This window comes from Marmota monax, unplaced genomic scaffold, assembly GCF_021218885.2.
Source record: "Marmota monax isolate L192 unplaced genomic scaffold, Marmota_monax_Labrador192_F-V1.1 WCK01_AAM20220418_F8-fsc00100, whole genome shotgun sequence".
In the NCBI taxonomy this organism is placed as follows: domain Eukaryota; kingdom Metazoa; phylum Chordata; class Mammalia; order Rodentia; family Sciuridae; genus Marmota; species Marmota monax.
Genome location: NW_026693872.1, coordinates 4,678,676 through 4,694,326, shown reverse-complemented (window position 1 = coordinate 4,694,326; position 15,651 = coordinate 4,678,676). Strand labels below are relative to the sequence as shown.

Genomic DNA, 15,651 nt, shown 5'->3' with positions numbered 1-15,651 from the left:
TGGCCAAGGAGGGCTCACTCTCGTCTGGCTTATCTTGGTTTATAATTGCTCAGCATCTCTTTTTCCATAGTTAGAGATTCAAAAATAAAAAAAGTTTCCAGATAAAATTTTCTCCATGTAAACCAGTAAAATTAAGCTAAAAATATTTATTCTTCCAAAACAGATGACTAAATCGAATCCTCTCTTTAAACAAACTGCTGGAGGGGCTGGGAGTGTAGCTCTGTGCCAGGCTGCTTGCCTCACATGCTCGAGGCCCCGGGGTTCCACCCCTGGCACCACAGGGGGGAAAAAAAAAAGCTGTTGCAGGATTTAGAGTTAACAGCCAGATTAAGTTAATTTAAGAAAACCATCATAAAGCTGTTTTACAAAGTGATAATAAAATCCTATAACCTATATAAAATCCTATAATAAAATCCATCACACTTGAGCTTCAGGAATTCTGTAACCTCCTCTACCTGTCACATGATCCAATGTTTGCAGAAAGGCTAATTTTTCTGGTTTATGATTTCCGTAAAATTCTCAACGGGATTTGGGACCTCAAAGGGGTTAAAGATTTTTAGGTTATAAAAAAACAAAACAAAAAAAAAAAAACATCGTTTGTCCAATCACTTGAAAGTAGCTTCAGCCTTTACGGGGGTCGGGGTGCATAATCATCAACCAGAACTTCCCCTGAAGTCCATGGCATAAATGCAAAGCCCAGCCCTAGCCTTTGCCTGGAAACGCTCATCTTGCTAATTCACACTTATCCAGGACAGAACAACAACATGTGCCCAAAAGTGTCCTCACAATTCAACATGTGCCCCAAAGTGTCCTCTCAATATGGAACAGAAAGCTGCAGGGGTTTCCTACTGGCTCTTTCCTAGGATTGCAGATGAGGCTGCAGAAAGAAGCAGCCTCCCAGAAAGCCCTGTGCATGAAGCCTCCTGAATACAGCTGTCCACTAAGACTCAGATGCTCAGGTTCTCTTTCCACTTCTTAGCCATATTCCCTGTTCAAAAATATTCCTCTTCAGGAAATCAGGCAGTTTTTTGATTCTGGAATGAACTGGAAGATCCATTCAAATCACTTATTTTTTTGGATTTAAAACTATTATGTTTTTTAAAACTCAACTAAAAATGTTTTGCCTTTGAATTAGGAATCACCCAAGAAAAAGAGTGATTAATCAAGAGCCCAACAGGTTTGTCCTGTAGTTGTGAAGACACTGGAAATGATCAGGAGCTATAAGCTGCCCCAGGGAACTGGGATATTTCTTTTCTTTTCTTTTTTCTATATTAGGGATGCATAACTACTGAGCCACATCTCCAGTCCTTTGATTTTTTATTATTATTTTTTATTTTGAGACAGTGTAGATAAGTTGCTTAGGGTCTCACTAAGTTGCTGAGGCTGACTTTGAACTTGTGATCCTCATTCCTCAGCCTCCCATGCTGCTGGGATTACAGGGGATATTTCTTCCTTAGGTAGCACTGTATGGAATTTATAACATGGTCTTAGCTAGCAACTTATATGTTCATGTATGTAAGGCTATCTAGCCAACTACATCCAATCATAAGAATGTCTTCTTGTCCATACTGAAGGAAATAAGAACTGAGAAATAAAATCCTTGCAAATCATGTCTTCTTCTGAGGTCTTTCCATTCACCTTTGGCCATGAACGGGTAGGAGCATAAATGTGAATAATGATATTTTTAATATTCATGGAGTGGGGAACATATTTTTTAAAAATATTTATTTTTTAGTTGGACACAATACCTTTATTTTATTTATTTATTTTTACGTGGTGCTGAGGATTGAACCCAGTGCCTTGCACATGTTAGGCGGAGTGCTCTACCGCTGAGCCACCACCCCAGCCCAGTGGGGAACATCTGTTATAAAACTATTCTATTAATTATACTGGCAGACAGAAGAGATTTCATGGGTCTCCTATGATTTTTTCCTAAGTGAACCTTTATAATCCCTTAAGATTATATAAAACTCCATTATTCACAAGGACTTTCTGTAGGATCTCTTTAGGTGGCACAACTATCAGTGATATAAAGGCAGGAGAGAAATGATGCTCTCCATTTTACACATGCGGAAACTGAGTCTGGTTGAGTGACTTTTTCAGGCTCGTGGTCAGTAAGTTACTGAAATTACATTCTGCTCTCTTGGCAAGGTACAAAATTTTTATTATGCTACTACCATTCATATCAGGAACCAACTTTTGGCACGTACTTTTCTGGGACTCTTTTTTTTTTTTTTTAAATAGAGCATTATAATTATACACAGTATTTGGATGCATCCTGATAAAATCATAAATGCATGGAATTCTATTTTAGTCCACATTTCCCCACTTTTTCCTTCCCTCCTCCTTCCCTCTATTCTCCTTTTTCTACTCTACTGATCTTCCTTTTGCTCATCTATTTATTTATTTTTTATTGGTTCTTTTTATTCACAAAGGTGAAATTCCCTGTGGTATATTTATATATGCCCATAGAATGAGTTTTTAAAACTCATTCCACATTTTCTCCCCTTTCCTCTTCCTCCTCTCTCCCTCTTGATCTCCTCCTTCTACTCTATTGATCTTCCCTATGTCTTTATGATATCTAATCCTCCCCTCCTTTGCTCTAGCTTCCATATATGAGAGAAAACATTCAACCTTTGATTTTCTGAGACTGGCTTATATCACCTAGCTTATGTTCTCTATTTCTATCCATTTACCAGCAAATGCCATAACTTCAGTTTTCTTTATGGCCAAGTAAAACTCTATTGTATATATAAACCACAATTTCTTATGTTTTTACATAAGAAATTATGTTAATACATTCATCTACTGATAGGCATCAGGGTTGACTCCATAATTTACCTATTGTGACCTGTGCTGTTATAAAACATTTTTTTCTGGGAGTCCTAACGAGTTACATAAGACATCAGCTTCAGGAGCTACTCCCTCACTTTTTAATTTTTTTTAATCATAGAATTTCATGCTTTAGAAGATAAAAATGAGGATGGCAGAAGTAAAGTAAGTATTCTCTTGGCCTTTGCAGCACTGTTTTTAAGACAGTAGTTATTAAGACTTGAGTGCACACAAAAATCACTCAGGGTACTTGATTTCTGAGCTCTTTCTCCAAAGAATCTTATTAGTGAAACCTTAGAGTGGAAAGCTAGGAATCTGCATTTTCATAAGCACGGGGGAGATTCTTGGGACAGGAGTCCTACTCTTTGGAAAACATTCAGTGCAGGACATTAGGGATGTGTTCCTCTTAGCTGATGAAAACAAGTAGCAGCAGTGTAAATCCATTTACTCTCAAGTGAATTTAGCTTACTCGGTCCTGACAGTGTTTGTCTAGTGCCTGAGCACACGGCGCAGCATAAGGAAAACAGGCTAAGAGTCACATTTAGTTGAAAAACAAAACTATATAGACATACAAAGATACAGATATCTCTCTCACACACACAGTTATTTAACATACACCTTAGGAAGCGTGTTTCAAATATGAATTTACTATTCTTCTCTGGAGTTGCCTATAAGAAATAACAGGTATTATCCCTCTCCAAAACTCAGGCTAATTTCCTCACTTATTACCTTGTTCCACATTTTCCACCGTCCCATACTGAGCCAAAAGTCCATCCAGAACCTGTAAAAGGAAGCTGCAGTGTCAGAATGGGAAGAAACAATCACAAAAAAAAAAAAAAAAGAAAAAAAAAATATATATATACACAGTGATATCCCCCAGCAAGCAAATCAAAGCAAAACAAGAATGGATACATAAATGTTTAATTAAATTGCTTTCAGCCCATCCAGAAATACAGTTAGAACTGAACAAATATTATGGGACTTTGATTTGCTTATTGTCACTCAAGTGACACCACAGAATTTCAGAGCCTTGGTAGCTGCTGACAATCACTCATTATGATGGCTGGATTCACTCACTGCTCTTTCAAGAGAAGCAGAATAAAGTACAGGGCTCACTTCTCCGTCCTGTAAGATTTAACAATTCTTCCTTCAGTTTTCCTCCAGGGATCTCCTTATTTTTTAAGGCAGCAGGATGTGTATGTTTAAAACTTTCCATAATAAAAAGCATTATTTTAAAGTAATGAAAACATTAGAAAAAAATTCTGTTTCCTCTAAGGCTATTTTAATTTCCTTTGGGTTGAGGAATACAACATGGGACAGTTTTTAAATAATGCAATAAAGCCACTCCCAATAGTTTATCTTATTTAAATTTAAGATAGCAATCTTTGAAGAAGTTTTATAGCTCTGAAAATATATCTTAACTGTTACTCATAATAACTAATTCAAAACAAACAAAAACCTGCTCAAACTAACAAACAGCTTTCTATTTTTGCTGGTTTTCCATTGATTTTTTTTTTCCAATCATAATTTGGAAAGATAAAATCTTTTACCAAATCTTGAGGTTAAAAACCACAATCCAGGTAAGCGTTTTGTTTCACAGCTTGGTTGCTGGTGCTTGGTGGCCTGGCTTTTCAGAAGACAGCATGAAAAATCAAAGTACATGCCACATAGTGAAAAGGCCAAATGTACCCTGAGACCCATGGCCATACCAGGGCACTGAGAAAGGAAGAGGCAGGACCCCAGACTCTGCAGAGAAGTCTCAGGACCTCTAATTCCTAAATGTGAAAGGAAACTAAAAAAGGGAGAAAGTGTCTTGAAAATCTATTGACAAGAAATATTGACCTACCTCCCATTGCAGGTGAGGAGGGATGTTTCGAATCTGAATTTTCCTGCTCCTGTAAAGATAAAATCACAGTCTATTCTTTCTGTAGGACACCAACTTCAGCAAATAACAAACACAGGCTTAAGACCATAACTGAGTTCACTTTATCATGGTATTTACCAAGGCAGCCACAAAAGATTCCTACTGTGAATCATGAGCATCATGTTTTAAAGTTTTCAATTACTTTTGGGGGAAAAAAAATCTGAGAAATCCTAACAAACTAAAAAAAAAAAAAAAACAACAACAACAATTTAAATACAGATCTGCCCTTCCAACTTCCTACCAAAGAAGTTAGAATTTAAATTGCCATATAGATTCTGTTTCTAGAATTTCCTTCAAAATTCATGGTCCTATAACTGACCTCTCCCAAATACTACATAGGTTTGAACATGCTACATAAAGTTCCACATATCACGGGCTTTAAAAAAGTCAGATTTACAATAAATGGGATGGAATCAAATTAAAAAGTTTCTTTACTGCAAAGGAAACAAGAATATGAAGAGAGAGCCTACAGAATGGGAGAAAATCTTTGCCACCTGCACCTCAGATAGGCATTAATCTCCAACATATATAAAGAACTCAAAAAACAAATAACTCAATTAATAAATGGGCCAAGAAACTGAACAGGCACTGCACAGAAGAAGAAATATGATCAGTTAATAAATATATGAAAAAATGTTCAATATCACTAGCAATTAGAGAAATGCAAATTAAAACTACATTGAGATTTCATCTCACTCCAGTCAGAATGGCAATTGTCAAGCATATAAGTAACAATAAATGTTGGCGAGGATGTGGGGAAAAAGGTACACTCATACACTGCTGGTGGGACTGCAAATTGGTGCAATTACTCTGGAAAACAGTGTGGAGATTCCTAAGAAAACTTGGAATGGAACCATCATTTGACCCAGTTACCTCACTCCTTGGTTTATACCCAAAGGACTTAATATCAACATACTATAGTGACATGGCCACATCAATGTTTATAGCAGCTCAATTCACAATAGCTAAACTATGGAATCAACCTAGGTGCCCTTCAACAGATGAATGGATAAAGAAAATGTGGTGTATATATACACAGTGGAATACTACTCAGCTATAAAGAGAAACGAAGTTATGGCATTTGCCAGTAAATGAATGAAACTGGAGATTATCATACTAAGCGAAACAAGCCAATCTAAAAAAACAAAAACCAAATGTTCTGTCTGATATGTGGATGCTAACTCACAATGGGGCTGGGGGAATAGAGAAGACTAGAAGTACTCTGGATTAAACAAAGGGGAATGAAGGGAAGGGAGGGGAGAATGGTAATAGGAGAGACAGAAGAATGAATCAAACAGTACTTTCCTTTGTGCATATATGAATACAGGACTAATGTAATTCTACATCAAGTACAACCAGAAGAATGAAAAGTTACATTCCGAAAAGTTACACTCCATGTATGTATAATATGTCAAAATAAATTCTAGACATGTGTAACTAAAAAGAACAAATAAAAAAAAGATAAAATTGAACAAAAGCAAAAAAAAAAAAAAAGTCAGATTTAATTGGCTCCTTAAGAAGTAAAATTCATTTTCAGAAGTCAATTATTTCTGAATTGGCAATATAATTATGGTTCAAAAATTAAGACATTGTAAAAACGTAGGCTGTGAAAAGTCTTCCTTCACCCCATCCAGAAATGCTTTTACTACACCTTTGTGTTACCTTCAATTTCTTTGTGTAAGTACAAACTTACTTCATCTCCTTCTTAAAGAAACACCTGCATTTTCTACACACACTCTGCATCTTGCTTTTTCCAGATAACAGTAACATCCTGGAGATCTCGCTCTTTCAGTAGTCAGGGAACTTCCTCGGGCTATTTTATATGACAGAGATGTCCTTGCAAATATTTTGCCCACCACCTACCCATGGACATTTGGATCTTTCTCTGCCTTTTTATGGCAATGGTTCACATAAATCTGCCAACAGCATCCCATACAGTGATTACATGGAATTTCTCCATGAAAGATTTCACCAAGTCTATTTGTAGAAAAGGCACCAGGATTTAAGGAAACAGAGTACTTCCAAAGAAAAATATATTTTGTTATTCCCAAATATAAACACTGACTTCAATTTAATCAAAATTTATTGGTAGAAATTCCATAATAAGAAACACATACATGAGCACTGAGAAATTTGAACAAAGAGAGCTACTGTAGCATTATTTGTAACGAAGATCGGAAGCTAAATGCCTATTAACTGCAAATCAATATATAATTAAATGGCCATAATATGCAACATCATATAGCTGTTAAGAATGAAGTAGACAGAGACAGATGCACTATCACAGAAAACTTTCCAAGGCATGCTGTTATAAGAGAGTTCATTATAGATTAAGTTGATCCTGAAAAATTTTTTTAAAGCACAAACCAAAACTATAGTATTAAGTAGGTACATATGTAAATGCCCTGAAAAAAAAAATAGCTACAAGAAGATCTGATTGGTAAAAGGGTATTTTTAATTCTCATTTTAAAAAATAGGAATATATTTGTGTTTTATCTTCCTTGCTTTAAAAAAACGAACTGTTAAAACTTCTAAAGTGGCTTTAAATATATATTTTTAAAAAAAGTATACTGATTATGTTTCTTCTTCTATGAAGTACCTGTTCAGTTCCTTTGCCCATTTATTAATTGGGTTATTTGGTTTTTTGATGTTAAGTTTACCTGCTAAGTCAAAGGAGGAAGAAGGAGAGGAGGAGATGGCAGCAGCAAACACATACCTCCTTTTTTCCATAATTAGATTAGACATTCTTGCAATCTTACTTGATGAGTATTCATTTATTTGGCAACACCTTTGTTCAAAGTGAAAAAGTAGGGAAATTGCTCAGGGAAGATACTCCTGCATCCTCACTGAACCAGATTGAAACAATTGTGTTTCCCTGGGACGCTTCCCGTAAAGACTGCACATCAGGACATCAGTTCAGTACCCAGACTGATTATGTTCTAGTGTTAAGCAGGATAGCAGCAATCATCTTTAAAAAAAAAAAAAAAAAAAAAAAAGAGGAGTGGAGATCACCACAGCATAAACAATAAGCTGGGGCTCCATCTGGTCACCTGTGACTCTTCTGAGGGACTGTCATTCAGTTCAGGGTCTCTGATCTGCTGTCTCCTACCACATCATGTGGACAAACAAGTAGTCTGCCGTGGGTTACTCCATTTTGAGTACCAATGCCAAGGTAGAATGACTCTATGCCTTGTTTGTACAAGTACACAACCATCTGCCCAGCATAACCCTAAGGCACAAGTTGATAAATAACTTATTTGTGCCAATAGACCAAACTAAATCAGGAGCACCTGGTTACATGGGCATCCCAAATCACATCAAAAACATCCAGACAGAAGAGCTTATCAACTCCACGTGACATGACCCCCTCATCTAAGATCCATTAAAGGAGATCCCCCCACACCACCCAGATTGGACACAGTAGGACCCTGACCCTGTCACCTGGTTACTCATTACAACCTTGCCCAGGTAACAACCTTCCATTCTGTTTCTGGGATTCAGTGTAGTGCAGTTTCTTCTGCCTGTAAGAATGACACATGGCCCACTCCAAGCCAGCACCCAAATGCTGGAACCCAAATGTGGGAACTCCATCCCTCCATCAGGAACCTGCAGAACTGGTTCATTAAACCCCTTATCTGAGGGCTGGGGATATAGCTCAGTTGATAGAGTGCTTGCTTTGCACACACAAGGTCCTGGGTTCTAATTCCCAGCACCACCAAAAAAGAAGGGGGGCGGTGGGACCCGGGACCCTTATCTGAGCCCTTACAGTTGTTGTTTGCACTCAAATCTGCTCTCTGCTTTTGTTCTTGGCACAGCATCCTGTAACAACACTGTGGCCGCCTTAGTCCTTAGTCTTTCTGTAAATCATATATATCATTGTATGAAATACGATGTGTGACTTATTACAAATATTAGAAATTAAGATTGGAATGCAATAATCAAATTTGTAATTGCTAGCCTGACTACCAGTTGACCCACTAGCACTTGGTGAGCAGCAACTGATGAAGGTAGTGTAGCTTGTGAATTTATTGTTATGTGGGAAGACACAAACATACTTGGTTTATGTTAAGGTTTAGCCTGCTCAGGACAGAAGAGCAAGCTCTATTCCCTCTTTGGACAAGTAAGCCAGTATTTGGCTTGGTCTTAAATAAGAAATGCGAGTCTTTTTCCTTTTGAAATCCATTAAAGTGTGTTCCTCTTTTAAAAAGGCAATTCATACAATGACTTAGACAAGTACAAGAAAACAAATCTTTGTCCCTTACAAAAAAAAAAATTTTTTTTCCCACAATTCCTTTGTCTTAAAAAAGAAATCAAGGGGCTGGGGTTGTGGTTCAGTGGTGGAATACTTGCCTAGCATGTGTGAGGCACTGGGTTTGATTCTCAGCACCACGTATAAATAAATAAAATAAATATCTATCAACAACTAATAAAAAAATTTTTTAAAAAGTCCATTGAGAACTAAAAAAATATTTTAAAAAATAAATCAAGCTTCTCTAAACATATATAAACGGAATTTCTCATGTTCACTGGCACAGAATTAGGACAGCAGGGTCTTAGCTGGTCTTTGGGCCTGCCTCCCAACCTGGTATGCCTGTAATATTTCAGATACCAGGGCTGGGCTTTCATACCTGCAGTGCACCTTAAACCAAGAGTAAAGAGGGCAGCAGGGGTATGGCTGCTTTTTGTTCCCCCCAGTAGAACTAGGAATCACACTCAGTGGTGTGCTACCACTGAGCCATGAACGTCCCAGCCCTTTTTATTTTGAGACAGGGTTTTGCTAATTGCAAAGCCTGGTCTTGAACTCACAAACCTCCTGCCTTATCCTTCTGAGTAGCTGCAATTACAGATATGCATCACAGTACCCAAATGAAAAGGGGTGCCTTTTTCTTTGTGGTACCAGGGATTGAAACCAGAGGTACTTTACCACTGAGCCACATCCCCAGCTCTTTTTAATATTTTATTTAGAGACAGGGTCTCAATCTCACTAAGTTACTAAGCCCAGCCTCCATGCACCAGGAAAGGGAATGCAGCATGATAATCACCTGGTTTCGATGGGGAGCTGGCTACTTTGATTCTATGTTCTGGTTAGTTGGTGATTATATAAGTGTAGACTATCAACTGTAAAGAACTACAAACAAAATATACTTAATCCCAATTCATCTAACAAATTTAGCTGATGGTTTACAAGGCTTTTCAACAAGTAAGTGCCTCTGTGTGTTCTCTCTGAATGTGTTACTATCTCCGCACTGTAGGTGTCAGGAGGTAATAGAAGGTTCCAACTGAGTGAATTTCAAATAAACTAAATGTCTATTATTATGAATTTCAAGGGCCCGCCAGAACTTATTTTGTCATGGTAAGATTTGTTGCTAAAATAAATGGACAATCAGCTGGGGAGATAAAAATCACAATAACTGAGGAATCTCTGTGAAATAAAAGAACCCTTTCATTTGTATTCTCAATGGGGAAAAGAAAGTAAAGCGCCTGCTTGTGAGGGTAACCTCTGGTCTTCAGGTGTATTATTAAGTGCACGTGTTATCAGTCACCTTGGGAACTCTAACCCAAGCCTTGACCACACTGGGTGCTTGAGCAGAGAACAAACTGAACATGAATTGTAGGACCTGGCTCATGGGATACTCAGGGAAACTGTGGGCAACAGAGGTCACAGAGGAAGCATGGAGGGCCCTGTGAGAGAGTCCTCTGGGGTTCAGTTAGGGATTCGACCCAGCTAGGGCCCATCAGTTTCCATAGCAGCTCTGAGCTCCATCAAATGCAACAAAGTCCTCATCTTGGAGGGAAATCTGAACACCTCAGAGAGTGAGCTCTGTACACACAGACAGGTGTGCTGACTGAGTCCAAGGACAGTGACAGAGAAGGGGTTACCTGAGTCTCCCAGCCCCAGCCATAATCTGCTATGGTCAAATTGTACTGCATACCATGCACTCATGATGTATGGAGCATTTTAACTGTTTCCCAGTCCTAATTACTATTAAAAGCTCCCCTTAAAACTTCTGGACATTTTGTATAAGGGGCCTACTGTGCTAAATGGAACTAGGATCGAGAGCTACTCAGAGAAGCAAATAAATGGCTGGTGATAGCCAAATCCAATCCTCTACCTGATGGTCTATTAAAGTTCTCCTTACACACACACACACACGTACACACACACACACACACACACATACACATTGTGAATAGCAGCAGTGTCCTGGGCCAAATCATAAAATGATTAAGTCCAATATTATGGTGACCCCTTGCAAAGAGTTTGAGCCAGGAAAATCTTACTTACAAATCCCATAACTTCCCTTTCTCTGTAAACTCATGTCCATAAAACTATAAACCCCCAGCAGCCCTAACAACTCAAACTTCCAGAGAATCAGGGCCAGAATTCACAAAAGTCCACTTGTTTAATGGAACAGAAATCAGTAAATATGATAAGATTCTCGGTCTACTATAATAAAATTCCATAGACTGAGTGGCTTATAGGAGAAAAAAAAAACAACAAAACAAACCTTATTTCTCATACTGTTAGAGGCTGGGAAGGCCAAGATCAAGGTCCCAGCATCTGGTGAGGGCCTTCATGGTGCAGCATCCCATGGTGGAGGGAAGAGTGTAAGAGGGAGGGAGGCAGGGAGATGGACAGGGGCTACCTCTGAATGCCCTCACATATGAATTGGGCAGGGTGGGGGGAGCGAACTTCCAGATCATAGTAATAAGCAATAGTCCATCCAGGACCTCGTAATTTGTTTACTTTCTCATTCTCTCCAAAAGAGCCCACCAGCTCATAAATAGATCTTGACTCTTGAAGAGGTCACTAACAACACCATGTTTGCATTTTGAGGGAAACTTTGGAAATCGTTTTTTTCCCATTTAATTATAAATGCTATTTATTAACTTCAGAGAATCTTAATTGTTTGCTGTTGGGATAAATAGAAAGAGAAAGAAGAAAAGTCAATGGGATGGTTAGAAAATGATTAGATGTCTGTGAGAAGACGGGTCAGATGGTTACTCCTGGGCAGAACAGTGAAGAGATTGGATTTTCCTAGTGAGTTGGGTAGGATGAGTGCAATCTGCATTAAATAACTGGCAAGCTTCATTCCAATCTAGGATTCTAAAACCTTTTGGTAAGGGGTGTGAAAACCATTTCCCATCAAAAGGAACCAGTACGCTTGTTTACAGACTGGAATCATCATACACTGTCCTAGTGAAATATATCACCAGGTTTCTCAGAGATTCAATATTTTACCTCTTTAAAAAGAAAGTTAATATCTGACTTTTAAAATTTTTCTAGTGAACAGGCTTCTTTTACTGGAATAGTGATAAACAGTACAACTATTTGAACTGAAACAAGACTAAAAGTCTAAATAATTATTCAAGGAAAGACAAATATTTTTCTTTGTTAAAGACCTCTTTAGGAAACTGAAGGGGAAAATCCCTGACACAGGAAAATTGTGACACTCTTATGTAGGTCTGTGTATAATTCCCCACAGATAACATCATCTCTCGCACACACTACCTTCTCCTCATTTTGTGACAATATAAAGAAACAGTTTTACCAGAACTTCTCCACGGTCCTCACTGAACACTGTCTGTTTCCCATCCCTGAAGTTACTTCTATTGGATGAAGTCTAAAAAGGTTTCAAAGGTACACCCCAAACATTCTTCACAGTGCTTTTAGCAAGAAGGTTTCACCAACACCCACATTCATGAATGCTGCGCTTCTCCCTGAAGCCTTACCACCCCTTAGGATGGACACATTGCCACCCACACTTCTCAGATAAATAAACAGAGAAGTTGATGAGTCCCTTATGTCACTCTAGCAGCTGGGGTGTGATGTTTTTTACTTGTGTTTTATATATTTCAATAGATGCTCTATTGAATTCACTCTGGAATTGTCAATTCACCAATAAAAATCAATATTTGAAGTATGCATTTCATTGTCAATGAATTTTGGACAATATGGGGTCCCCTTGGACAAGTCTTAGGAAAATGCATCTTAGGAATGGATGTCCAGTTATTCCTTTCAGCTTCAACCTCAACTGCAGGCTCTGACCAAAAATATCTCCTCCAGGAAGCGTTATTTTGAAAACTTCACCAAAGGTGGTGAGTTTGTGAGAAATCACCCAACTCACAATTCTGTTTATCACTGCCCCCCGCATCCCTGGCTGAGGCCAAGCCTCACTGGGCAAGAATAAGTTTGAGAACCCTACGCAAAATATGTATTACTGTACAGGGAAGGGTAGAGAGAGCCAGACATGGTCCTCAGAAGGGCTAGGACATATGTGTGTACCTAAGTACAAACATGCATTTGGATTCAGGAAGGTGAGCTTTCAAGATGCAAGGTTGGGTCTTTGTGAGCCACAAATCTGAATGACTGCTTCCACTTTTTCAAGATCTAAACAAGAGTAAGAAATGAAACTATTTCCTCCAATGCTTTTACTCTGTGACGTTTCCAGTTAACCTAACCCAAAATGTATTTCTAGAGAAGTGATCAAATACCTTTATACAGCCCCTCTACACATTATCTGTAATTAAGCTTAGGGGGACAAAACCAAAATAACATATATAAACACAATACAACCCAAGTCATATTAGAAATACATAAATGTCCTGTGTGACAGGGTGAACAAACATGACCAATCACTAACAACTGGGCCAACCTTTCAGCATCTCATCCATTGGTTTGCAAAGAACTTTTTTTCTCTGCAGTTCTCCGAACAGCTCCTGAATCTTCCCCTTTCCTTCCCTCTCTACTACTTGTGTCTTTTTCATTTTAATTCCCCTTCAGCCCAAGCAGGAGCTAGAACACACAATACTCAGTATCCAGCAATCCAGGAGCATCTGCTGCCAACAGCTGTCCCTGCTTCCCTGGCCCACTCCCTCCCACACTCTGCCTTCCCAACAGGAGAGGAACTTGCGCTTTCTGATGACCCTGACTGGTCTTCAAACACATCAATTTATTTTATTCTACTTTACGAGTGATAGCCAACACTATTTTACCTCTGAAAAGTAGAAATTATTTCTGCCAATTATAAAAGACTTTGATCTTCTTCCTTATAGTCATTATGATGATTAAGGAGAGTTAAATTCATCTCTAATACAGCCCTAAACCCCAGGAAAGCAAGGAAAGGCAGAGCAGATCAGCCAAACCATGGGCTCCTCCCTCACAAAGGAGCTCCTTCCTTTTGCCGGGTAAATCAAATAGTATCACCATCTCACCAAGAAATGATCATGTCACCTATGCTTAGGGTCAGAGGCACGAACATCAAACCACCCATAACCCCAATTTTTTTACTGGAAGTTAATAGACATTTTATTTGATTTCTAAGTCTAGGATAATTTCTAAGACTAAACATAAGCTATTCCAAATTCATTTAACAAATGCTCACTAAACACCTATTATAGGCCATCGGTATTAGGCTATTCAATGGTGATCAAAAGTGACCAAAGCAAAAAAGCCCTCAAGTTAGCTGAACGTTTTAGGGACTACAAACCAGGACAATACTGACCCCTGCAATCCTCAAACCTTGCTACTTAATTTTAATAAGCCATATGATGTGTTTTGTAGTTGGCTGTGTAATCCAATTCCCTGCCTTTTTCTAGCTCATATTTTTAGATTTTTAAAAATATCTTTAAACAGCTCTTTCTGCACAGTAGTCTAATCACACAATGGCGGCTAGTAAAGAGCATGATAGAGTGGCTGTGGGAGTTAAAGCCCAGGGAGAGGCTGTGTGTGAGAGCAGTGGGACATCATCCCTGCCCCAGGGGCTTGTCAGGGAAGCTTTCCTTCACTCAGGAACTGTCCTTTGGCACTTAGGTCCCTGTGTTTCCTCTGCTACACAAAGGGACACTGAAGAAAAAAAAAAAAAAAAAAAAAAGAAAACCTAGGATGATTCTGTTTACTTGCTCCAGAAGAGAGAAAGGGAAGGAATTTTTAAAAATACCACAGGAAGTTATTTATCAAAATTTGAGAGGAGCTAGAAAAATAATTTCTCACCCAAAACCAAATTAAAAAAAAAAAAAAGCATTTCACAGGATATAAAGAAAAACATATCAATGAACACCTCTAGTGTCTCCTAAGATGCTAGGTTTATGTGTTTACCAGGTCTTCTGTGATGACAGGTTTGGTCTGGGTGGCACTGCTGGGAGGTCACCGAACCTTGGGGAGATGGGGCCTAGTGGGAGGCCTTTAGGTCACTGGGGGTCTCGGGTATTTTCCGTGTGACCCCTTTGGCAGGTCTCATAAGAAGATTATTAGAAAAGGAGTAAGCTTGGCTCCACGTTTACTCCTGTTCAAAATGTAATCAATTTCTTGGTCATGCATGTACTCCCCTCCATGGCTATCCTGGGTGACGTGACATGGCCCTCACCATAACTGAGCTGATGCTGGTGCCATGTGCCCTTGAACTTCCAAAACTAAACAAAGCTTTTCTTATTATAAAGTTAGTTATAACTAGTTAGCCTCAAATATTTCATCATAGCAGTGAAAAACTAATACATAAGTTGCTAACAAAAAGAAAATCATTAGCTCTTAGAGCTAATGTTACATGATTTGAATATAATAAAACTCATTTTTTTTTGAAGTGCTACAGATCAAACTCAGGGCCTCACACAGGTAAGTGCTCTGTCACTAAGCTATATTCCCAGCCCCAAATCCACGTTTTAAAGCCTTAAAAACATGAATAAGGGGAAAGTGAAGTATGAGAGTCAATTTGATAAAATCATGTCATATGCGTAATGGATGAGTGACAATAAAACCCACTCTCTGTATAATTATCAGGCATTAATAAAAAAAGATGAATTAAGGAGAGAGAGCATACAATTATTCTTGTTTTAAAAAGGATTTATCATCTCATTGAGAATGTATCTTAAGATCCCTTTGAAATGAGATGAAGAAA

At 38.4% G+C, this 15,651-nt stretch overlaps 1 protein-coding gene across 2 annotated transcripts in view; it reads right to left on the bottom strand.

The window, feature by feature from the left end:
• The window catches only part of Igf2bp2 (insulin like growth factor 2 mRNA binding protein 2), a 162,497-nt gene that overhangs the window by 37,325 nt on the left and 109,521 nt on the right, over positions 1 to 15,651 (bottom strand). For both annotated transcript variants that reach the window (XM_046462647.2, XM_046462648.2), the window contains exons 3-4: positions 4,679 to 4,727; positions 3,562 to 3,613 (exon numbers count right to left, since the gene is read on the bottom strand). In XM_046462647.2, coding sequence (XP_046318603.1) covers positions 3,562 to 3,613; positions 4,679 to 4,727 — 101 coding nt within the window. The remainder of the gene's footprint in view (positions 1 to 3,561; positions 3,614 to 4,678; positions 4,728 to 15,651) is intronic.